Source organism: Carcharhinus amblyrhynchos, chromosome 18, assembly GCF_965287045.1.
Source record: "Carcharhinus amblyrhynchos chromosome 18, sCarAmb.v2.hapA, whole genome shotgun sequence".
Classification (NCBI taxonomy): domain Eukaryota; kingdom Metazoa; phylum Chordata; class Chondrichthyes; order Carcharhiniformes; family Carcharhinidae; genus Carcharhinus; species Carcharhinus amblyrhynchos.
In genome coordinates this window covers 54,702,731-54,728,676 of record NC_137341.1, presented here as the reverse complement: position 1 = coordinate 54,728,676, position 25,946 = coordinate 54,702,731, and the positions used below count along the sequence as shown (strand labels likewise).

The following is a 25,946-nucleotide window of genomic DNA, read 5'->3' as shown; positions in this document are numbered from 1 at the left end:
AACAAAATCCACTTCGTTTGTACGTCGTTCATTTTCATAAATTTTCTATTTTCACTCATTTGATCTCAATTGGATATATTGGATGCCACTACTAAATATGTGCCTGTTGTCTATTTAGCTGATAGATAAATGTTCTCTCTCCCATTCCTCCGTGTTGAATATTTTGTTGTCATGAGAGAAGTAAACTTGCTGCAATTGTGCCTAATTAATGTCAGCATTGAGTAGCCCTTAGCATTGAATCATGCAAGCATATGTTAGGAAAGCTGTACTCTGACGGCTAATCTAGATTGCTGCCTTTTATGTCAGTTCAATTTGGTTCTGGTTAATCTTGATCTTTCGTATCTAAAGAAATATTGTCCCACTTCTCCTTCAGGAGCTAAATTGTCATCTGCAATTCCTACCCTGCTGAGTAATATCCAGGCTGAAGCCCTATCTGGAGGCGAATGTGAAGAAAATAGTCCTCCTGGGTCACAAGACAGTATCAAAGATGAACAGAAAGCTTGTTTTAATGAAGATCAAGCCATGATGCAGGACTGCTATAGCACTATAGTAGATAAACTGTCTTCAGCAAATCCTACCATGGTGTTACAGGTACTGTGAATTTTACCACTAAACTGTAGTTTGAATTATAATATTCTTTCCATTTTGTTCAGACTGCTCAACTCCATTAATTTTCTGAATCCAAAATCAGTCCAGACCTGGGTAAAAGCAATTACATCGGATGTTGGAATCTGAAACCAAAAGAGAAAATGTTGGAAAATCTCAGCAGGTCTGGGAGCATCTGTAAGGAAAGAAAGAGCTGACGTGTCAAGTCTAGATGACTCTTTGTCAAAGCTGGACCTGGAACCTGGTCAACTCTGACCCAGAGCAAAGAAACACATATTTCTTCCTCTTGCATGCTAGCATCAGGCGTAAGAAATCTGAATGACCACATTCAGTAATTATATTAAATAAATTCCAGACCAATGATTGAATTTGTGAAGTTGAACTATACAATAACAGGGATACCAGCTGCTGAATTGCATGATCCACTGAAATTTATTGTTTGAAGCGTGTTGGCACGTTTCAGAATGTTTAATGATCTGAAATTGTCACCAGCCGTCACAGATTGAAATAGCAAACTCTGTTATATAACTGGGATGTGAAGAACTTTTATATCAACTTTAATAAGACGTGTGCAAGTTACATGCAATTCCTCATCTTGGTTCAGTTATTCGCACTGATGAGCTTCTGGCTAAAAATAAACTATTTGCACTATTGCCTTATTGTTCAAGAATTAAAATTTGGAAATCAGCTGAATATGAGGAAGTTCTTCATATCCTCAGTCTGTGAGAAGGGGAAGAAAGGTAAAACTATTAAATGTTGTGAGCATTACCAATTGCACAAAAGGTTAGGGTGCATTGGTCACGCTGAATTCTCCCTCAGTATACCCAAATAGGTGCCAGAATGTGGCGACTAGAGGATTTTCACAGTAACTTCATTGCGGTGTTAATGTAAGCCTACTTGTGACAAAAATAAATAAACTTTAAAATTACTAAGAACAGTGGCTGCTACACTATTACATAAAACATTCTCAGAAAAGCTGAGATATTGAAACTGTTCAATGTAAAAGGCATTTGTTTCAATTTGAGATGTGGTACTACACTGACATTTTCACATTATTAAACATTCTGGGATGTGCTAATATATTTTACACAGATTTTGGTGGATCATGCAGTTTAGCAGCTGATATCCCTGCATTGTATTGATTTAATTTTTTGGTTTCACTCCAGTCTGGAATTCATTTAATAAAAACACTCGTTCATTGTCATCCAGCTTTCTTGTATCAGATGATACCGATCAAGAGGAAGAAGTACATCTTTGCATGATGCTGACATTTTGAGTGAGGAATTGGATTGTGTAGTAAGTGACTGCATATGGGGTACAGAAAATTTGCACTTCCCACTCTGGCTATATGTGGCAAATGCCACAGTTGTATTTTAATCCTTTACGTGCTTGCCAAACTATGCGCAGCTGAAAATTGAGAATGCCTTTTCCTTAAAGCTGAAGTGACTACAGTTTGAGAGAGGTTATAAGAATGAATCTGTTTTAACTCTTTTTGATATGCTGGCATTGCAGGTACAGATGTTAGTTGGAGAATTACGGAGAATTACTGTACTGTGGGATGAGCTCTGGCTTGGAGTTCTTCAACAGCAGCACATGCATGTGCTGAGACGCATTCAGCAATTAGAGGATGAGGTGAAAAGGGTTCAGAACAACAATACTCTTCGCAAGTAAGTATTTCAAAACTGGCTGAGCCCAACAGAATTTGTTTAACCCTATATTTGTAGTATTAGAAGTGCAAGTGTATTCAATTCAAACTTGTTTTGTGACTAGCCATAGTGAGAATAGAGTTGGAAATGTCAAAGTATTGATACATCATTAAAGTTGCAGCTAGGGCAGTTTGCAGAAAGTCATCTGGGTTTTTAATGGGATTGATCCATGGAGTGGGAATAAAGATAGAGCATAATTCCTGTTTTTTCCAACCTTTTACTATTGATAGAGATCGTATTTGAGGGATATAAATGATTTCCTAATGTTGTCTGCTGTAGTGGTTAGTTTGGTGAACTGCATACTTAATAAGTGAGCAGCTCATATGGTTCAAAAGCAGAAAATGCTGGGAAATCTCAGCAGGTCTGGCAGCTTCTGTGGAGAGAGAGTAGAGCCAATGTTTTGAGTCTGGATGACTCTCCAGGGCGAAGGGCCGTCCAGACTTGAAGTGTTGGCTGTGTTCTTTCTCCACGGGTGCTGTCAGACCCACCTGAGATTTTCCATCATTGTGTTTTTGTTCGATTCCAACATTCACAGTAATTTGCTTTTATCAATACAGTTCAAAACTCTCATAAATCTTTTTGTAGTTTCTCTCTCTCCCCTCAAAAATTGAATCAGTTTTAAAAAAAAACTGGATGGATTTTTGAATTAGATTTAAATGTGTTAATCAGGATATGCAGTGCTGTTTGAATATAGGTAAATAGATTGGTCTACTGCGAGCCTTGATAATACATTACTTGAATATCCTTTTGTGTCACCTTTGTGACTTTAGGTCAGGTATTATCTGTAATATTGGGCTTAGTTTGGGTGAGTGGTTCATGTGTTTTGCAGTTAAAAGACCTTATTTACTGAGAAGTGCTTTTGTCCTAACTACTTATTTGTTAGGGAGGAGAAGATTGCCATTATGAGGGAAAAGCATACGGCTTTGATGAAGCCAGTGGTATTTGCTCTGGAACATGTGTGCAGCATTACTTCAGCTCAAGCAGAAACACCTCACGAGAAATGGTTTCAGGACACCTATGGAGAACCAATTAATAATGCTTTGGAAAAACTGAAGACCCCATCAAATCCTGCTAATCCTAGCAACAGTTGGTTGCCATTTAAGCAGGTAAGATTTGGTGCAGAATAGTTTGCTAATGGAGGAGCTTAATTGACTGGCTCTTTTGTGGGTTTTTCATCAGTAGAAGCTAACTCAGGAAATTGTGCAGGATGGGATGGAATGTGCTTTTCCTATTTTACTCTTAAAGATCCAATCAGTGTTTGCTGTTTCAATTTCATTTTGTTAAGCTGGGGTTTGAACAAAGAAAATTACAGCATGGGAACAGGTCCTTTGGCCCTCCAAGCCTGCCCTGACCACTCTGCCCGACTGAGCCAAAACCCCCTACGCTTCTGGGGACCATATCCCTCTATTCCCTTCCTATTCATCTGTTTGTCAAGGCACCCCTTAAAAGTCACTACTGTATCTGCTTCCACTACCTCCCCCGGCAAAGACTTCCAGGCACCCACCACGCTCTTTTTAAAAAAAAAAACTTGCTTCATACATTTGATTCACTATACTGTCTAGGACTATGTATTTTTAATATAATCTAATCTTGGCAGTTGTATTACTGCTGGATAAAATCTGTGCATGTGATGCTTAAGTTTGGCACAGTGGTTAGCACTGCTGCCTCAAATGCCAAGGATCTGGGTTCCATTCCAGCCTTGGGTCACTGTCTGTGTGGAGTCTGCAAGTTCTCCCCATGTTTGCATGGGTTTCCTCCGGGTTCTGTGATTTCCTCCCACAATCCAAAGATGTGCAGGTTAGGTGGATTGGCCATGCTAAATTGCCCCTTGCTATCTAAAAATGTGTAGGTTAATGGATTAGTAAATGCAGAGGGGTTGTGGGGCACAGTGGGGAAGAGAGCCTTGGTTAAGATACTCTGTCAGAAAGTTGGTGCAGACTTGATGGGCTGAATGGCTGCCTTCAGCACTAGGGATTCTATGACATGCTTACTGGTTGAGTTAGGAGGCCCAGCAACAGCAGGTGGGAGAGCTTGGTGGTGTATTTTATATTGTCACTATCTGACAAGACCTCAGTTTTGAAAACTGTCCAATTTTTCAGATAATCCCTCACTCCATATTTCTACAACGTGCAGTTTTACAATCCTTCAATACATATCTCTGTGCTTTTCTAGCTGTAGACTCTTCCAGTCACTTCACCTTTTCAGAATCATGCTTTCAGCTGTCCTGGTCTGAGCTCTCCCTCAGCCTCTGTGTGCCTCTGTCCTCCTGCTCTGTCAAGATGTTCCTTTTAAAACCTACCTCAAGTTTTTAATCATCTCTCTTTATGTCCTTCTGTGTCGTGTTTTTACTGATGATGACATTGCCAAAGCACTATAGTGTAAGCTATTGATGTCATTTGGTACAAAGCAACAATTTTGTTCTATTTTAAATTTTAATGTGAAAGTAAAAACTCTTGAAACATGTAAAATAACGCGTGCCATTTTTAATGCATTGCAGATAATGCTGAACTTGCAACAGAGAGCTCAGAAACGCACCAGCTACTTGTTGCATCTGGAAGAAATCAGTCCACGAATGGCTGCAATGTCCAACACAGAGATTGCCTTGCCTGGTGAAATCTCAGCAAGGGATGCAGTGACAATCCAGAGTGTCGGCAGTACTATTACCATCCTTCCCACCAAAACAAAACCAAAGAAACTGATGTTCCTGGGATCTGATGGGAAAAACTACCCATACTTGTTTAAAGGTAAAATGAGGATAGATGTCCGCACTTTACACTAAAATGTAACATCATAAAGTCCCTGTTACCTGTTGTTATCCTCCAATTTTGGAGGTTTATCCCTGGTGTAGAATTTCGGGAAAATTGCTTGCACAGAATAAGCAGCATAGAAAAAAGATGCATAGCCTGTTATGACAAGCCCCCAAAAGTTGTTGTTCCGGGTGAGACCCATCGATTTTTCACCTTTCGACTGGGATGCCCCCAAATTGTATAAACCAGGGTGAGGAGAGGTGACTGGCTCTGTATCTTCATTCGAATCACTCTCTGCTCATAGCAATAAAGGTTCCCTTTCCCTTGGATATGTTTTCCAGACCCAATAGTTATGTTTAAAAAGGATTCGGTTTAACCAGGCTTGAGTTCAGATAGTGTAAGCTTTTCACCTGCTTAAATGGTAATGCTTCTACACTCGTACAGAGTGCAAGAATAAGTAAATACCATCATCACAACAAGTCAAGCCAATCCGTGCTCATGTTTATGCTCAAGCATTCTCCTCCTTCCATCTATCTCTCAGGATAATACCCCGTTCCATTCTCCGTCATCATACTCACATAGCCTCTCATCCAATATGTCTATGTTGTTCTCCACAAATACTTCCTTAAGATTAGCAACCCTTTGTTATCAAATTAAACTGGCCCATTAACTAAATTCAGAAGGAAAAACTGGGGATCTTCATTTGCTGCTTAAAACATTTGAACGTTTTGCCTGTTTATTGCCAAAATATCAATGACTCTTTCTGAATTTGCTTAAGTGCGTAAATAATGCCTGATCTACACTCTGATTTTAATGGGACAAGGCTCTTTCTTTATCGAAAGACTCCACTTAATTTCAGGTCAGAAACACTTGTCAGCAATCCCACAGAAGGCAAATGACTTCATCTTTGGGCTCTTAAGGGCAGTTGAAAAACAAAAGTTTAATCACCTTGCTTTATTTTCCAAGTGTGGATTGAAAATATTAGCTGTGAGTCTCTGTAGCGGCGGCGGTGTGGGTCTGTGTAGCGGCAGCAGTGCTGGTCTGTGTGGCGGCAGCCGCTGGCTTTTATAGATTTAAGAGGAAATCAGGCCAAGGAGGCTATCCTGTCGAACGAGAAGTTTCTTTATAGGTACAATAGTTAGGGCAGATGTTTTTGAATTTAATTTGCAGAGCGAGTGTTTTCTAGTTCATATTAGTTCTAATTCCTCTGGCAATCCAAACTTTATTACTTACTTTGAACTTTTAAATTTAATTTCAAATGTCGTGTAGTCCTAACCTAAGTAAAGTGAACCTTTTGAAAATGATCTTTGAACTTGTATTGTGCCAATTGTTTTGGTGTTAATGACCTGATTATTTATTTTTCTGTCTGTTCACAGGGCTGGAAGACTTGCATCTTGATGAACGGATAATGCAGTTCTTGTCCATTGTGAACACCATGTTTATAAAGATTAATCACCAGGAGACTCCACGCTTCCATGCCAGGCATTATTCTGTAACACCATTGGGTACAAGGTCAGGGCTCATTCAGTGGGTCGATGGTGCCACTCCCCTGTTTGGACTTTACAAGCGTTGGCAGCAAAGAGAAGCAACATTACAGGCACAGAAGGTGGACGATAAATATTCATTATTTTCACCTTCAGTTCTGTTAGACAAAGTTGGAGATCTCAATCACAGGCCTCATTTTAATACTGTATTGAATCAACATATAAAACAAATCCATTTTTCTAATTCCAAAAATCATAAGAGGCATGGTGGCACCCTGGTTAGCACTGCTGCCTCACAGTGCCAGGGACGTGGGTTCGATTCCCGGCTTGGGTGACTGTGTTCTCCTCGTGTCAGCGTGGGTTACCTCCAGATACTCCGGTTTCCTCCATGTTCCAGAGATGTGCAGGTGTATAGGTCCGTTGGCCATGCTAAATTACCCATTAATGTCAGGGGGATTAATTAGGGTAAATCCATGGGGTTATTGTGATAGGGCCTGGGTGGGATTGTGGTTGGTGCAAAGTCGATGGGCCGAATAGTCATCTTCAGCACTAGGATTCTTTATTCTGTTTTTCCACAAATGCTTGATATACAGATCGAACCCACCCCACTCCACAAATGCATGATTTAGTTATGGATACTTTGTGAATACAGGCTGCATCGTGGGAATGCACAGGAGTTTTAAAACAAGCCCATTGTTTGTCAGGTGCCAGTGACATTTCAAAATGAGTCACCCGCACTGGCCTTTATACTCAGCATCTAGGTCACCCCCTGTTTTTGGAGGGACATTTCGAGACTACGAAGATTGATTGGTATGCTGAATTTATGGTAACTCCTTGCTGACTACCTGGCCAGCAGTTGGGAGTAAAGCATTATTCTCTAGCAGGCTGCAGGCCAGGGACCCCGGGGACGGTGTCCGACAGACAGTGAAAGGAGAGCTTGGCAGAACATCAAGAAAGGGAATTCCAGTGGGATTGGGGTTGGAGTGGAGACCTGTGGACCCAGGATTTGGGGTGAACACTAATAGTTCTTATAGCCCTCAAAGAGCTTAAAAGGAGTAGATCGTACATCGGTGACTCCTGGTCAAACTCACTAACTTCAACTAATTTCACATTGTGGCATTCTTGCCATTTGATTTTTGAATATTAGCTCTGCCCTTGCCTTTATAGCTTTATCAATGACTTGTAATAAATATTTAAATAGCTGAAAAGATAATGGGTTGGAGCCAGGAGATAAAATGGTTGAATTTTAACTCGTTCCAAAGTCTTTCTTGCTGAAAGAATGGGTTTAAGATCAGCTTGCTTAAGTTTGTGTCACCAAAGTTATGCATTTGCATTCTGGAAAGTTTAAATCGATGTAACACTTTAATTGTTCAATTTGGCAGAGTGGTTGTTTCTTTTTTTTCAGAACCAAGATTCTTACCAAGCGACTCAGAATCCTGCTTTGGTTCCCCGTCCCAGTGAGCTATACTACAGCAAAATTGGACCAGCTTTAAAATCAGTGGGTCTTACTCTTGATGTTTCGCGACGTGATTGGCCTTTGAGTGTAATGAGTTCAGTCTTAGAAGAACTGATGGAGTCCACACCACCAAATCTTCTTGCAAAAGAGCTGTGGTGTTCATGTACTACTCCGGATGAGTGGTGGAGTGTTACACAGGTACGAGAAAAAGCCTTCCAAAATGTTCCAAGTTCTGAGTGAAAGGCAATAAGTATTAATTCTTCACTGATACTTAAACAAGTCCTTAATGACATATAGAATGAGTAAAACATTTAAAGTGCAGCAATGTTTGCTGTATTTGGCATTTGATTTGTATTTCATACACAAGAAATCAAAGTTATTCATGTATCTGAATGTTGAGGATAATTTTCCAGAAAATATCACGCCAATATTTTAGGCAGTGGATAATGCAATGTTTATGCTTAGATTAATCAGTCTACATGGACACATTTGTAATTGGTGATCATTTGGAACCATTACTGAAGTTAACTTAATGTTTTCACTGGCATTTGGGGTAAGTTTTTCACTCAGAGGGTGGTGAGTGAATGGAATCGGCTGCCGTCAGTGGTGGTGGAGGCGAACTCGCTGGGGTCTTTTAAAAGACTTCTGGATGAGTATATGGGGTTTAATGAGATTGAGGGTTATAGATAGGTCTGTAGGTTGGTAGGTGTTGATGTGATCGGCGCAACTCGTGGGCCGAAGGGCCTGTTTGTGCTGTAGTGTTCTATGTTCTATGATACCAAATTTGAGGTTAAATTTCAGACACCTGACAGTTCAGTCCAGTACCCTGATGTGTTCTTTCTGCAAGAAATGTTTTCCCTGCTCTTTCAGCCTGATAAGTTTGCAACTTTTCAGTAGTGTTTCTGGATAATCTTGTAGATGTTGTAAAGGTTAATGTCTGGGCAAGGATGTGTGGATACTACAAAGACAAGTGTGTCCTCTTGGATTGACTGCCAGAACCATTTCATTCCAAATCATAGAAAATCCTTTTGTTTCCATGGCAGGCGACGGTGCAGAGGGACCTCGGGGTCCTTGTGCATGAGTCGCAAAAACCCAGCTTGCAGGTGCAGCAGGTGGTCAAGGAAGGCGAATGGGATGCTGGCCTTCATAGCGAGGGGGATTGAATATAAAAGTAGGGAGGTCTTGCTGCGGCTGTATAGGGTATTGGTGAGGCCGCAGCTGGAGTACTGTGTGCAGTTTTGGGCGCCGTACTTACGCAAGGATATTTTGGCCTTGGAGGGAGTGCAGAGGAGGTTTACTAGGCTGATGCTGGAGTTGAGGGGGTTGAGCTATGAGGAGAGGCTGAATAAACTAGGCTTGTACTCAGAGTTTAGAAGAATGAGGGGAGATCTCATTGAGACATATAAGATGATGAATGGGATGGATAGGATAGAGGTGGAGAGACTCTTCCCACTCAGAAAGGATAGTAGGACTAGGGGGCACAGCCTCAAGATAAAGGGGGGGCGGTTTAGAACGGAGTTGAGGAGGAACATCTTCACTCAAAGGGTGGTGAATCTCTGGAATTCTCTGCCTGTTGAAGTGGTGGAGGCTACCTCGCTAAATATTTTTAAGACGCGGATTGATGGGTTTTTGATAAGAGAGGGGATTAAGGGTTATGGGGAGAGGGCGGGAATGTGGAACTGAGCCACGACAGATCAGCCATGAACTTATTGAATGGCGGGGCAGGCTCAAGGGGCTAGATGGCCTACTCCTGCTCCTATTTCTTACGTTGAGGTGGGTTTCAGTATGGGGTCAGGTCCTGAGCCTGATTTTGCACGAGGTTGAGTTCAGGGAGACATAAAGCTTACTTTGAGTGATGAGGTGTGTTCAACTGCAATGAAGGCCACCTATTGTTGATTAGTCATCAGCAACTTTCCATCCTGTGATTTTAAAGCTCTAATTGAAATTCCACAATGTGACTGATGCTTCAGATGGATGGTACTCGGGTTGGTCTCTGCTTATTTGGTGGAAGACTAGTTAGGAAGTAAAGAAATTACATTTCTGTAGCATCTTTCACACCCCAAAGCACTTTACAGCCAATGGTAAATGGTGACGGTCAATCTGCACACGGCAAGGTCAGAGCTATTAGATATTTGGATGAAGCATAAATACTGTCATGGTGCTTGGATATCTTCTAGCTTCTGGATATGCCATGGGATCACTTACTACACGCTGGAACAGGCAGATGGGGCCCTGGTTTAATGTTACTTTGAAAAGCTGGCACCTTTAATAATGCAGCAACGCACTGAAGTCTGGAGTTGGTACTTGTTTTTTTATTGAACTCAGGTTTACTTATTTAGATGGTTGCACTGTTATGAACTGGCAGCAAGAAAAGCAGGATAATTTGTGGTTCACTCTGTCCGTTTTTAGCCTCAAATGATCAGTATGGAGTAATCTTGTAAATTTATCAAGCACAATAAGACTGTTGAAGACTATTGCATTCTTGCAGATTTCCTTAGAATCTGCATGGGAGCAGGAAAGCACAGACCAAGCAACCTGTATCTTGTGGAAGCCTTGTTCCTGGAATAGTGACTTCCATTCTGTGCAACAAAACAGCTGCTCTATGAATAATCTTTTCTACTTCATTTATATATAGAAATAGTTTTTTAAAAAACAACAGTGTTGAGTAACAAAAACAGAAAATAGTGGAAAATCTCAGCAGGTCTGACAGCATCTGTGGAGAGAGAATAGAGCCAATGTTTCGAACCTAGATGACCCTTTGTCAGAGCAGTGTTGCAGTTTTGTTTTGTGATGTGAATGGTGATCAGTGACCTTTAGCCAACTGGATCCTAATCTCTGGAATTCCATTCCTAACTACTGAGTTGAATCACCTGACCTAATCTCCTAATGTGATCCTTTGTTAAATTTAACAAAGAACAAAGAAATTTACAGCACAGGAACAGGTCCTTTGGCCCTCCAAGCCTGCATGTCCATACTGCCCAATTTAACTAAAACCCCAACCCTTCTGGAGACCATATCCCTCTACTCCCATCTTATTCGTGTATTTGTAAAGATGCCCCTTAAAAGTCACTACTGTATCCACTTCCACTACCTTCCACCGGCAACGAGTTCCAGGCACCCACTATCTGTGTAAAAAAAAACTGCCTTGTACATTTCCTTCAAACCTTGTCCCTCGCACCTTAAATCTGTGCCCCCAGTAATTGATTCTTCCACCCTGGGATCCAGGGGGCTTTGACCTTGTGGATCCAGAACTGGCTTGCCTGCAGAAGGCAGAGTGGTTGTGGATGGGTCTTTTTCTGCATGGAGGTTGGTCACCGGTGGAGTGCTCCAGGGATCTGTTCTAGGACCCTTGCTGTTTGTCATTTTCATAAATGACCTGGATGAGGAAGTGGAGGGATGGGTTAGTAAGTTCGCAGACGATACGAAGGTTGGTGGTGTTGTGGATGGTCTGGAGGGATGTCGGAAGTTGCAGCGGGACATAAATAGGATGCAAGACTGGGTGGAGAAGTGGCAGATGGACTTCAACGCAGATAAATATGTGATGGTCCATTTTGGCAGGACCAATGGGATGAAGGAATACAATATCAAGGGTAGGAGTCTTAGCTGTGTTGAAGAGCAGAAGGAACTTGGGGTCCGGGTCCATAGGACTCTTAAATTGGCCTCGCGGGTGGAGGATGTGGTCAAGAAGGCGTATGGTGTACTGGCCTTCATTAATCGAGGGATTGAGTTTAGGAGGCGGGAGGTAATGCTGCAACTTTGTAAGACCCTTGTCAGACCCCGCTTGGAGTACTGTGTGCAGTTCTGGTCGCCTCGCTATTGAAAGGGTGCAGAGGAGATTTACAAGGATGTTGCCTGGATTGAGAGGCATGCCTTATGAAGATAGGTTGAGGGAGCTGGGACTCTTCTCCCTGGAGAGATGAAGGTTGAGAGGTGACCTGGTAGAGGTTTATAAGATGTTGAGAGGAATAGATAGGGTGGATTCTCAGAGGCTATTTCCCCGGGCTGAAATGGTCGCTACGAGAGGACACAGATTTAAGGTGCAGGGAAGCAAGTACAGAGGAGATGTTAGGGGTAAGTTTTTCACTTGGGGTGGTGAGTGAATGGAATCGGCTGCCGTCGGTGGTGGTGGAGGCGAACTCGCTGGGGTCTTTTAAAAGACTTCTGGATGAGTATATGGGATCTAATGGGATTGGGGGTTATAGATAGGTCTATGGCTTAGTAGGTATAGAAGTGATTGGCGCAACTTGTGGGCCAAAGGGCCTGTTTGTGCTGTGGTGTTCTATGTTCACCCTGGGAAAAAGCTTCTGACTATGCACTCTGTCCATGCCTCGCATAATCTTGTAGACTACTTTCAGGTCACCCCTTAAATCTCCGTTGTTCCAGTGAGAACAAAACAAGTTTTTCCAACCTCTCCTCATAGCTAATGCCCTCCATACCAGGCAATATCCTGGTAAATCTTTCCTGTACCCTCTCCAAAGCCTCCACATCCTTCTGGTAGTGTGGCAACCAGAATTGAACACTATATTCCAAGTGTGGCCTAACTAAGATTCTATAAAGCTGCAACATGACTTGCCAATTTTTAAACTCAGTGCCCCGGCTGATGAAGGCAAGCATGCCGTATGCCTTCTTGACTACCTTCTCCCCGTGCATTGCCACTTTCAGTGACCCCATGTACATGCACACCCAGATCCCTTTGCCTATCAATATTCTTAAGGGTTCTGTCTTTTACTGTATATTACCTATCTGTATTAGACCTTCCAAAATGCATTACTTCACATTTGTCCCCGATTAAACTCCGTCTGCCACCTCTTAGGGCGGCTCGGTGTCACAGTGATTAGCACTGCTACTTCACAGCTCTTTGAGTTCAATTCCAGGCTTGGGTCACTGCCTGTGTGGAGTTTGCACATTCTCCTCGTGTCAGCGTAGGTTTCCTCCTACAGCCCAAAGATGTGCGGGTTAGGTTGATTGGTCATGCTAAAACTGTCCCTTAGTGTCCTGAGATGCTTACGTTAGAGGGACTAGCGGGTAAATGTGTAGAGAGATGAGGGTAAGGCCTGGGTGGGATTGTGGTCGGTGCAGACTCTGGGCCAGATAGCCTCTTTCTGCACTGTAGGGTTTCTGTGTTTCTATGATTCTGTCTGCCCAAGTCTCCAACTGATCTATATCCTGTGGTCCTCATCGCTATCTGCAAATCACCAAATTTGTGTCGTGTGCAAACTTACTAATCAAACCAGTTACATTTTCCTCCAAATCATTTATGTATATCACAAACAGCAAAGGTTCCAGCACTAATCCCTGTGGAATGCCACTTGTCACAGCCCTCCAATCAAACATACTCTTCCACTGCTACCCTATATCTTTGACCGAGCCAAAGTCTGATAGGTTAGTCTGATAACAATTGTTTTGAGACATTTGGGATGTTTTGCAACATTAAAAACACTACAGAAATTAAAGTTATCCTAACAGTGGATTGCTTGCCTTTTTTCTCATCCTGGTGTCTTGACAATGAATGTTATTTTATTCACAGTCATACGCAAGATCAACTGCAGTTATGTCTATGGTGGGCTACATAATTGGACTTGGTGACAGACACTTGGACAATGTACTTATAGACATGACAACTGGAGAAGTGGTGCACATTGACTACAATGTTTGCTTTGAAAAAGGTACTTCTGTTTGTTGTGAAGACTTTTCTTGAGTATCGTATCCTGCTTTTTGTACAACAGTGTGATTTTTATTTTGTTTTAAATATCTTTAGGTAAAAGCCTAAGAGTTCCTGAGAAGGTTCCATTCAGAATGACTCAAAATATTGAAACGGCACTTGGTGTGACTGGAGTTGAAGGGTTGTTCAGACTTTCTTGTGAACAGGTTCGTTAACTGGAAGTTAGTGTGCTGCACACGTGTACGTTTTTAAGTTGATCACATCATCTTGCAGAAACTGTCCTTCAGTTTCTTCCATCAAACTGTTCTTTCTGTTCCCCATTAGGTTGTCCAAATAATGCGACGTGGTCGTGAGACCCTGTTGACTTTGCTGGAAGCTTTTGTGTACGATCCATTGGTGGACTGGACCGCAGGTGGTGAAATTGGGTTTGCTGGAGCTGTGTATGGTGGTGGAGGTCAGCAAGCTGAGAGTAAACAGAGCAAGAGGGAGATGGAACGAGATATCACCCGCAGTCTCTTCTCTTCAAGGGTTGCTGAAATTAAGGTGTCTAGCAATGAGAACGCTACATAATCCTCAACTATAACATATATCTTTGAGTGCAAAACTAGAAAACTTAATTTTCAATGAGCATTTGAATTTGTAATTTAAATTAAATTGCTACATTTAAATTTAGTTTGAGAGAGGGGTTGAGCTTTGCAGTTTAAACCCCCTGGTCTTTGTTCCTGAGCGACATCCATTATCCTAGAGGATTAGAAGAAAAAGGGCAGAGACCTCCTGAGAGTTTTCCTTGTTAATGATGCTCAGAGATTTCTGGCCTTTCTTTGGAGATGCGAGTTCAGAGGAGTGAGAAGGGGCAACTCTGTGATAAATGTACCTATGTGGTAGCAGTGGGCTAATCCTAGGGATGTAAATGAGATGGAATTAAGCATTCTCAGTCTCGTATCATGTTTGTGATTTTGCTCATTTGGTATTTATGTACATTTTGCCCTGAGAAACATGGGAATGTGTAGATTAATAACCTGGAATAGGCGAGTTGTCTTGAAAGGTTGGACAGGCAGGGTGTTCGGAAGAGTTAGAGGTGACTTGATTGAAGCATACAAGTCCCAGTATGACAGTCCCAGTTCCAAATAAGCTATATTCGTGTGTGAATCAAATCCACTTTTAAATAAATACAGTGAGCAAACCCAGGCATACTTGCCATAAATTGTTTGAATGATCTTGGAGTTTTGAGAAGGAGAGAGAGAATTCCAGAAGCCTGCAAAAATCCTCCTAACTTCAGCTGCAACTGTCCACTTTCTGCAAAAAATCTCTTTTCTGCTACAGACCCAGCTCTGCACATAAACCAGAAGATAGGAGCAGAATTAGGCCATCCGGCCCATCAAGTCTGCTCCACTATTCAATTATGGCTGATGTGATTCTCACCTCCATTCACCTGCCTTCTCCCTGTAACCCTTGACCCCCGTATTGATCAAGATCCCACCTATCTCTGTCTTAAAGACACTCAGTGACCTGACTGCCACAGTTTTCTGTGGCAACGAGTTCCAAAGATTCACCACCCTTTGGCTAAAGAAATTCCCCCTCATCTCAGTTTTAAAGGAGCATCCCTTCACTCTGAGATTGTGCCCTCAAGTTCCAGTCTTTTCTGCTAATGGAAACATCCTCTCCACATCCACCCTATCTAGACCTGTCAGTATTCTGTATGTTTCAATTAGATCCCCCCCTCATCCTTCTAAACTCCAATGAGTACAGACCAGACTCCTCAACAGCTCCTTATTTAACAAGCCCTCCATTCCTGGGTCATTCTTGTGAACCTCCTCTGGACCCCTTCCAAGGCCAACACATCCTTCCTTAGGTATGGGGCTCAAAACTGCTCACAATATTCCAAATGGGATCTGACCAGACCTTCCCAGTTCTAGAGTAGTTGGTGGCCAGGAAAAGCAAACTCCATAGCAAACACAACTAACATAAAATGAGAATGAGTTATTTCAACATGGAAACTGACAATTATTTGCTGCTGTAAAGGATTTAAAAAACTGAAAGCAAGTCAGCACACTGATCCTTTCCCTGGATGTCAAGTGGACACAGTTAAATCCAGCACATCTCTGTATCCAAAAGCATAATGGTCCATTAAGGAGAATTGACAAATGCTGGGGTATTTAAAGGTTTAAATTTATTAGTGTCACAGGTAGGCTTACATTAGCACTGCAATGAAGTTACTGTGAAAATCTGAGTCGCCACACCCAGCGGCGCCTGTTCAGGTACGCTGAGGGAGAATTTAGCATCGGCAGTGACCTAACCAGAATTGAACCCAAATCCCTGGTGCTGTGAGGCAGTAGTGCTAACCAATGTGCCACCGTGATGCCCTCACTGTACCATTCTAGTTCAATAAGGGGTTGCAGATTTGCTGTATTGCTCCTCAGTTTAAACTTCGGGCATATACCAAATTGCTTTCAAACTGAAGGTTTCAGCAATGTTTTATGCACAAAGGCCTAGGTTTTAGATTCACAAACTAAATTCAAAAGGAGATAACTATATTTGTTTCAACCTCAGACTGTGAACTGAATGATTTGTTTCCTTAACGTTTGAATTTTTATTTCCTCCCCTCATCCCTCTCGCAAAGGTGACCTGGTTTAAGAACAGGGATGACATGCTGGCCGTTATTCCTAAACTTGATACGAGTCTGGAGGATTATCTGAATCTCCAAGAACAGTTGACAAAAGTGGAGAAACTGCAGGGTAAATTGCTGGAGGAAATAGAATTTCTGGAAGGAGCTGTTGATATTTCTGACCACCCAGCTCACACATTGGAACAAAGGTAAGCATTTTGCAGCAAGAAAATGTGATAAAGATTTTTATTTTAAATTTAACCATTGTGCCAATTCTGTCAATTGAAAGATTTTCTGTATTTTTGAGTCTCCAACTTTACCATCATAAAAAGGGTATAAAATCTAAGCTGAGTTTACCGTACGCAGGTGGAATTTACATGTTTTTTTGTAATGTTGCTGAGTTACTAGTTTATTAAACTTAAAAACTAACTTTTCACTGATTAGGAAACTTGCTGATGGTTCTCTGATGCTGAGAATCGTTTCAAAGTGCTAAGGATAACCCCAACATGACTAGAGTGAGCTTGATCTCAGAATCGGTCATTCTTAATCTTGCATACTGGTGGAGTTAGTCCCTTCATGTTCCAATAGATAGAATGAATAATTTTTATATCCCTCCTGGGTAGGTGAATAAGAAGTGAAAGTTTTAACTTGAAGCACAGCTTTAGAATCTGGGGAAATATTTCTTGTAGTTAGTGACTAAATAGGAAGAATACATAAAATGGAAAAATTATTTCATTAGTTCACAGCTTTTCTTTAGAAATTTGAGCTTTTTTTAAATCTGTCTCAAGTTACATCACTATTTCAAAGATTGTTTTTGGCAAAATGCCTTGGTTGTCATGAAATTAAAATAGAAAATGCTGAAAATATTTGGGTAAAACAGCAACTGTGGAGAGAATGAATTAAGGTAGATGACCTTTCGTCATGGAATCCCTATAGTGCAGAAGGAGGCCATTCAGCCCATTGAATCCAACCCAACTCTCTGACCGAGGCCCCCTCCCCATAATCCCACACATTTACCGTGGTTAATCCATCTAACCTTTCACATCTTGGGACACTAAGGGGCAATTTAACATGGCCAACTCACCTAGCCTGCACATCTTTGGTCTGTGGGAGGAAACCGGAATACCCAGAAGAAATCCACATATACACAGGGAGAATGTGTAGACTCCACACAGACAGTGACCCGAGGCTGGAATCGAACCTGAGTCTCTGGTGCTGAGATGCAACAGTGCTAACCGTTGTGCCACCATATCGCCCAGAGCTGGAAAAGTCCATGGACTTCATGGTCTTCTCTCCCCTCTGTACTTAAAACCTGTTACGTCTTTAATTTTTTCCAGTTTTGGGCAGTACAGTGGCGTAGTAGTTAGCACTGTACAGATGCTTCCACTGAACACCGTTTTAATGAAGTAAGTTTTTCTTTTTCTCCTATTGCTGTTCTCCCTCGAGATGTTGCTGCCTTATGATTGGGTCCACTTTAGGTGCCATGCTCATAGTGAGCTGCCAGCTACTGTACTGTAAAGGTGGTATTGCTGCATATTGACCCTGTCCATTTTAAAGACATTATACGCCAGAGGATGTGATACCCGCATAGGGGCACAGAAGCATAGTACTGTTACAGGACTGGTAATCCAGAAACCTGGATTAAAGATCAGAAGACACAAGTCCAAATCTCAAGCTGTGGATTTTAAATTCAGTAACATGAATTTGTGATATCAAAAAAACTAGCCTCAGTAATGGTGACTGTAAAACTCCTAGACTGTTTAAAAACACATCTGGTTCACTAATGTACTATAGGGAAGGAAATCTGATGTTCCTTCCCCATTTAACCTGCATGTGAATTCAGACCCACAGCAATGTGATTAACTCTTAATATCCTCTGAAATCACCAAGTTATACTCGATGCAACGGCACACCACCTTTTTGAGGACATCTGGGGATGGGCAATAAATGCTGCTCTTTACGTTGATGTTCCATGCACCAATTTCTGAAAAAAAAATCCCCTTGAATTCTTTACATCATTGTGCAATGGGAAGGGTGCAGACAACAAAAGGTGAAAATGAGGAAATACAATTTCGCAGGAAAATGATTAACATTTTTGTAATGCCTCAAGGTTGCCCTGTTAGTTAAGGCCGCATTCAGTTGGATGTTCTCTTGTCTTCTGAGCAGAATCACTGAAATGAGTGAATGCTATCTGTACTACAGCTGTCTATCTTTTATTTAGATATTCAGAACATACCCAACTCCAGACTCAGCAGCTGGCTGTACAGGATGCTATTCAAGTGAAGCTGAATGATTTTGAACAGTGGATTGCACAATATCAGGCTGCTTTTTCAAGTCTGGAAGCTACACAGCTTGCAAGCCTGCTTCAGGATATCAGTACCCCACTGGACCTAGGTAATGGCCATTTACAGACGCACTTCAACATTGGGTTACTGTAGCTTCGCAGAAATTACACATTTCAAATGAAGGTCCTCGTTGTCTAGAGTAGACTAAAGTTTTGTATTATGGAATAAGATGCCCAGGATTAATTCTCATTGTGTAAGCCCAAACGCTGTCTTTAAAACTCCTCTTATTTCCATTTAAGAAAGTGAGTGCATTGGGAACTTTCCTCAGCCAGTTTGTGGTCAGCTTGGCATTGGTGACGGAACTGCTGTTTATGTTTTTGATGCCAGTAAAATGGGATTTTCTTTTCTAACTAGTTGATGTGTTGCATGTGGTTCAACTGAGGACACTTCCTAAGCACTTTAGCACCCGCTTAATTCAATTTCCTCGACAGCATGTAATGTGAACAGACATTTGAGTTCAATGCTGTTTACATTCAGCGTTACCTATTGGGGAACTGAAGTAAAAACTAGACCGGTGCTGATTGGAAATTATTTTCCCAAATGTTCAAAATATAAAAATTTAAACAATGGCATTTTATAAATGAAGGAATGTTTTAAGCTTCCTCTGCATTTAACAATTAAAGTTAAGACCAAAACATTGTCTGATTTCAAGAAGAAATTAGTTACAGGTCTTGGGGCAAAGGGATCAATGGATAAGTGGGGGAAGGGGGTGGGATCAGGATATTGAATTTGATGATCAGCCATAATCAAAATGAATTCTGGAGCAGGATCAAAGGGGCCGAATGGCCTACTCTTGCTTCTAATTTCTATGTTAATAGTAACAGTCTTTCTGGTTTGAGCATTTTCTTCCCTTATTTAAATCTAGGGGCTCCAAGCTACGTGCCAGCTACAACATTCCTCCAGAATGCAGGCCAGGCACACCTGATCAGTCAGTGTGAACAGTTAGAAGGCGAGGTCGGTGCACTGTTGCAGCAGCGTCGGACCATTTTGCGCGGCTGCCTGGAACAGCTCCACAGTTACGCTGCTGTAGCTCTGCAGTACCCAAAGGCTGTTTTCCAGAAACATAGGATGGAACAGTGGAAAACGTGGATGGAAGAACTGATTTGTGACATGACAGTGGAACACTGTCAGGAACTGTACAGAAAGTGAGTATAATGTGAATTGTGGACTCAAGTTAAATGGAAGTTGAATTGAACTTGCTAGTAAATTAAACGATTGTGGCCAGTCAGCATGGGCAGGATAAAATTTTCTGTGCTGAATTAGGGGACCTCAGTGGATTTGTAAATAGAATCTTAATAGCTTTATAGCTTTAAATTAAGGGGTGGTAGTTATAGGACGGATGTCAGGGGTAGGTTCTTTACCCAGAGGGTGGTGAGGGATTGGAATGCCCTGCCTGCTGCAGTTGTAAATGCGCCTAGTTTTGGGGGCGTTTAAGAGATCCGTGGATAGGTTTATGGATGGAAAGGGTTTGGTTTAGGTTAGAGGTTCATTGTTTTTTAACTGGTCGGCGCAACATTGTGGGCCGAAGGGCCTGTTCTGCGCTGTTATGTTCTAATGTTAGCTTCTGAGTTAAAGGGAAGATCAGCATTGGCGCCCGATCCTTTTGACTATCCAGTGATTAAGTGAAGACCGAAGAGATATGGTTGTAAAATCCTAAGCTCAAAAATACTGACACTCAAGTTTATGGCCATTCAAAGGTTTTGGAGGGCTATCAGTCCCTGGCAAACTAAATCTAAATGGATGTCCAAATGGTTTTATGCAAGGGCAAGAGGGAGGCATGAAGACTTGTAATCATTTGATGTTCTTCTGTTATGTCCCAAGACAAAAATAGTATGGTTTTTTTTCTTGTAGGGGAATAGGCTGTTCAGTCCCTCAAACCTGTTCCACTGTTAAGTGAGATCATGGCTGATCTCTATCCTACCTCCATCCACCCTCCTTTCCTCCATATCCCTTCATGTCCTTTACTTGCAAAAATCTATTGATCTCCGATTTTAAATTATTAATTGAGCTACCATTCTGAGGGAGAGAATTCCTTGCTTCCACCACCCGTTCCTGTGAAGATGTGTTTCTTAACCTCCTTTCACAATGGCCTGGTTCTAACTTTAAGGCTACGTTCCCTGCTCCTAGATTCTACCACTAATCCTCCCCCCACCTGCCCAAATAATTAACCCATAGAGGTCTGATGACGGCACTGCATCCTTCCATGTTCACTATATCCTTTGCTACAATGGGTTGCCCAGAATTATGTACACTGCTTTAAATGTGCGCTCTCAGCTTTATATTGCTGTAGAAAATTGTCCTTTGTGCTCTAGCGCTCTCCATATAAAGGCCAACATTTCACTAGCCTTTTCGAAAAAAAAATGTTGTACCTGACCACTGCATCTTAAGGATCTGTGCGTATAGATGCCTGAACCTCCACTGTTCCCCAGTTATTCATTATTTAAGGAATATTTGGATCTATCCTCCTTTGGCCCAGAATAGAATGCCTCATATCCAGCTACCTTGAAGTGCATCTGCCTCGGCTTTGCCTGTACACACAATCTATCAATGTTTCTTTGCAACTTGATGTTCCTGCCTACACCATTTACTTGACCACCAACCTTTATGCCATCACCAAACTTGGAGATGTGTCTCTTCTACATCATAGGAAAATCCTTTTGCTGCTCACTGTGCAGAAGAATAGGTTTGATGTCATTTAAAAGAGAAATTTTGGGCCCCAATTCCAGATAAAAATGTCCTTGAAAGCGTATTGGTGCAAGAGGCATAATTATATTTCATAGCACCTGATCGCAATGATTGACTTGATTATAAATCTCTTTCTGAAGAATAGAATTTGACTTGAAAAGTGAATTGAGTGCAAGGTAATTTTAGGCAGTGAACTAGTAAGATATGATATGTTTGTTATAAAGCTACCTGTAGAAATGGCAACATGGGCACAGTGGTTAGCACTGCTACCTCACAGTGCCAGGGACCCAGGTTCAATTCCCAGCTTGGGTCACTGTCTATGTGGAGTTTGCACATTCTTCCTGTGGTTGCGTGGGTTTCCTCTGGGTGACCCGGTTTCCTCCCACAGTCCAAAGGTGTGCAGGTTGGGTTTGCAAAATTGATCCTTACTGTCAGAGAGATTAGTGGAGTAAGTACATGGGGTTGCAGAGATAGGGCTGAGTGGATTTATGGTCAGTGCAAGCTCGATGGGCTGAATGACCTCCTTCTGCACTGTAGGAATTCTCTGATTCTATGTCTTTAATATGTGTGAATTGATATATTGATGTGCTTTTTTTCCAGGTATGAGATACAATATGCTCCCCAACAGCCCCCAACAGTTTGTCAGTTTATAACTGCTACAGAGATGACACTTCAGCATTTTGCAGCAGATGTTAACAGTCGGTTAATCAGACAGGTTGAGCGTCTGAAGCAGGAATCTGTAACTCTCCCTGTTTGTGAAGAACAATTGAAGGAAATTGAACGCTGCATAAAAGTTTTTCTTCTGGAGAATGGCGATGAGGGCTCCTTAAGCCTTGCTAGTGTCATAATCTCAGCCCTTTGCACATTGACAAGGTACAGTCTATCTTTCATAGCTGCAGCAAGTGAAGACCCTGCAGAAATAATAGTTTATCTTAACAATTGGTCAAACATGAATTGCCTTTTTTGATACGTTTCCTGATTGTTTTAATGGTCTTCATCCGAATTTGTTGAATTATTTTATCAAATACTCTACTTTCTAAGGAGGGAAAACTGGTTTCAGACAAAAATAATGAACAGATTGGTTTGAGTGCCTGATGCTTTGAACTTCTTTGAAAGCAGAATTGTGGCTGATGTCACTGTAGCTTGGACATCTGCCAGGGTTGGTGGCGTAGGCTAATACAATAGGGGTGTTTAGGGGGCTTTTAGATAAGCACATGAATATGCAAGGAATAGAGGATATGGACCAAGGGCAGGCAGAAGGGATTAGTTTAATTTGGCGTCATGTTCGGCATAACATTGTGGGCCAAAAGGCTTGGCCTGTTCCTGTGCTGTAATGGGCCAAAGGGCCTGTTCCTGTGCTGTACTGTTCTATGTTCTATTTCGTACATAGTAATTTAGATTAAAATGGAGGTTTGAGGCAGTTGTGAATAATTTGATAGCTAGCATATGCAGCTCTTAACTTTCCATTATGTTGCAGGCGGAACCTTATGATGGAAGGAGCTGCGTCCAGTGCTGGGGAACAGCTGGTTGATCTGACTTCCAGAGATGGAGCTTGGTTTTTGGAGGAGCTGTGTAGTATGAGTGGTAATGTTACTTGTCTTGTGCAACTTCTTGAGCAGTGCCAACTAGTCCCACAGGATCTTGACATCCCAAACCCAGTGGAAGCATCGGAAGCAGTGTACTTAGCTAATGGAGTATACACTTCTCTGCAGGTTAGTGTAGTAAGGGAAATGTTTTAGATGTCAGTATTCTGATAACATGATTAATATCACTCACCTTTTGCTAACACTGGATATGATTTTCAACAGGAACTAAACACCAACTTCAGACAGATTATCTTTCCAGAAGCCCTTAGATGTATGATGAAAGGAGAAAATACTTTGCAGAACATGCTTAATGAACTGGATAATATTATCGAACAGACAACTGATGGAGTTTCTTTGCAAATGCTCATAGACTCTCTGCAGGCTTATCTGAGAAATGCTGCAATGGGCATGGAGGAGGAGACCAATGCCCATTATATTGATGTCACCAGGTAAATAAATCATTGCTTAATGTATTCCACATGCACATGTTTTACTTCTACCAGAAGAAGCCATGAATTATATTCAACAGTGCAACAGACCACTGTTGTGTAGCACATCCAGTTTCATTTTCCCAGTTGAAATTTGCCAAGCTGCTTTTAACGTGGCAGGTTTTTAACTTGAAGTGAGACTCATGGTCTGTGCTGTTAGCTGTTGTTAACTATAGCACTGATACATTTTGAGTGATTTGTACATTCTGCAGCAGGAATGTTCAATTAGTATGACATTACTTGGTGGTCTTGGTGTTTGAATTTTCCAAAGAAATGACATGTTACTTGTTTAAAATTGTACTATCAAGAAAACATTCATGAAGATGTTCTTTTTTGCATCCTGTCACTTTGTTCTACCATCTCTGAATTTCTCTTCAGCATGTTTACAGAACCCAGTTCTGAGATTATACTTTTTATACAAAACGACCTTTTGTTTTGCCAACTATTATGGGAGATTTCTGAAAAATGTGTCCGTGACTCTGACCCCATTACCCCAACTTCTGAAAAAGCATCAATGATGGAGGGAGATGCAGAAAGAGATTTTTGCTAAAGTAAAGCAAACCTTACAGTCATCAACATGACTCGTACATTTTTGATCCGAGTAAACTGTTGGTAGTTTCCTGTGATACATTCCATGGAGTATCGTTTCAACAAGATGTCAAACTGGATCGAAAGGCCGATTGCATTTGGATCAAGAACCTTATCCAGTGTTGAGAAAAAATATTCTTGACAATTAAACTGGAACAAGTGCAGAAAAGATTTATTAGGATGCTACTTGTAACCCTCTTTTCCAACTCCCATTGAACCGCACTGTCTTTTGACCTCCAGCACTCTTCCAATCAAACTCAACAGAACCTTCAGAAGCAGTAACTTGCATTACTAGTATTTGGGCTAAATATTAATTCTAACTTAAAACTTTGGCTAACTGTTGAATTTCTCTTTGCAGTAGCAGCATTAGGCATGTGGGAACGGTCTGTTGGTTTCTGAAGTAGGATGAGCATGTTGATGTTTGACTTTGAGCCTTTTGTCAGAACACAGTGGGTGGTTTCAGAATCCATCCTGGTGTTCCTCCAGTATTAACTTCAACCCTGAAGATGCAGGTGTCTGTTTGTGTTCTCTTGGGTTTGCTATTGTGTGTTGTTTTATTACTTGTTTATCACCAACACCCTGATGGTGTCAGCATGAGCACTCGGCCTGCACTGTGGCAGCCGGTGAGTGTTTGACTGATACTGACACCTTTTTGGTCAGCATGAGCATCAACGTTACACAAGTTGCAGTTCCTCAGCCTGACTAGCAGTTAATGAGGTTTTTAATCCCCCAGATCATTGCATCAAGGCCCACTTTGGACACGTTTTATATATTTTTTCAAACAACTGAGAATTTGTGGTGGGTCAAGGTCCTTGTGGCAAGTGCAAGAATTCTAGAGCTTGGACACAGGCTTCCCGGGAGAGCCCGACACCAAAGGATGTATTTATTTGTGGAAAATAGGAAATGGCAATAAAATATTCAAGATGGAATAAGCCCAAACAGTTTGATATTTCTGAAAGTCCAGCTGATAGCCGTTGCAAAAGGTTATATTAATGAAGCAATACCCTGAAGTATTTCTAAATGAGAATTTTAATCATAGGACTGACAGAAAGCAGAACGTTTTGGGAACAGTCAATCCTAACACGATTATGTTTTGATTTGCTCCAGAATTGCAGGTTTCAGTTTGCATCTAAACTTATTTGAGGATCTGTCTATTTGCAAAAAGATAATGAGTTCTAATCACCAGCTGCACTTAAAAGCATCTTTCACTTTCTGTGGCTGACACTTTCTATGCATGTGCAGGAAGTGCTCCCTCTGGTGTTATGGCACAAATAAATACAACCTTAATCTAACTTGTTTTTCCAAATATCTAACTGAGCTTTATACATAAGTCAAGAGCCTCCTGCTTTTAAGCAGGTTATAGGGCATGGCTTTAAATTAAGGGGGGGTAGTTATAGGATGGATGTCAGGGGTAGGTTCTTCACCCAGAGGGTGGTGAGGGATTGGAATGCCCTGCCTGCTGCAGTTGTAAATGCGCCTAGTTTGGGGGCGTTTAAGAGATCCGTGGATAGGTTTATGGACGAAAAGGGATTGGTTTAGATTAGTGGGTCATTGTTTTTTAACTGGTCGGCGCAACATCGTGGGCCGAAGGGCCTGTTCTGCGCTGTAATGTTCTATGTTCTAACTTGTTTTCTGTGTCTTATGTCATCATATCCGTACCTACCAGGCCTATCTATATCTCTCAATCCCATTAAATCCCATGTACTCATCCAGAAGTCTTTTAAAAGACTCCAACGAGTTCACCTGTACCACCACCGACGGCAGCCGATTCCACTCACTCACCACCCTCTGAGTGAAAAACTTACCCCTGACATCTCCTCTGTACCTGCGTCCCAGCACTTTAAACCTGTGTCCTCTCGTAGCGACCATTTCAGCCCTGGGAAATAGCCTCCGAGAATCCACCCTATCTATTCCTCTCAATGTTTTATCAAGCTCTATCAGGTCGCCTCTCAATCTTCATCTCTCCAGGGAGAAAAGACCGAGCTCCC

General features: G+C 41.7%; 1 protein-coding gene across 4 annotated transcripts in view; it reads left to right on the top strand.

The window, feature by feature from the left end:
• The window catches only part of smg1 (SMG1 nonsense mediated mRNA decay associated PI3K related kinase), a 165,610-nt gene that overhangs the window by 93,343 nt on the left and 46,321 nt on the right, over nucleotides 1-25,946 (top strand). For all 4 annotated transcript variants that reach the window (XM_080207048.1, XM_080207051.1, XM_080207050.1 and 1 more), the window contains 15 exons: nucleotides 374-591; nucleotides 2,119-2,273; nucleotides 3,196-3,418; nucleotides 4,810-5,056; nucleotides 6,436-6,665; nucleotides 7,949-8,197; nucleotides 13,527-13,665; nucleotides 13,758-13,867; nucleotides 13,986-14,204; nucleotides 16,282-16,475; nucleotides 18,488-18,660; nucleotides 19,477-19,756; nucleotides 21,897-22,169; nucleotides 22,774-23,008; nucleotides 23,105-23,331. In XM_080207048.1, coding sequence (XP_080063174.1) covers nucleotides 374-591; nucleotides 2,119-2,273; nucleotides 3,196-3,418; nucleotides 4,810-5,056; nucleotides 6,436-6,665; nucleotides 7,949-8,197; nucleotides 13,527-13,665; nucleotides 13,758-13,867; nucleotides 13,986-14,204; nucleotides 16,282-16,475; nucleotides 18,488-18,660; nucleotides 19,477-19,756; nucleotides 21,897-22,169; nucleotides 22,774-23,008; nucleotides 23,105-23,331 — 3,172 coding nt within the window. The remainder of the gene's footprint in view (nucleotides 1-373; nucleotides 592-2,118; nucleotides 2,274-3,195; nucleotides 3,419-4,809; nucleotides 5,057-6,435; nucleotides 6,666-7,948; nucleotides 8,198-13,526; nucleotides 13,666-13,757; nucleotides 13,868-13,985; nucleotides 14,205-16,281; nucleotides 16,476-18,487; nucleotides 18,661-19,476; nucleotides 19,757-21,896; nucleotides 22,170-22,773; nucleotides 23,009-23,104; nucleotides 23,332-25,946) is intronic.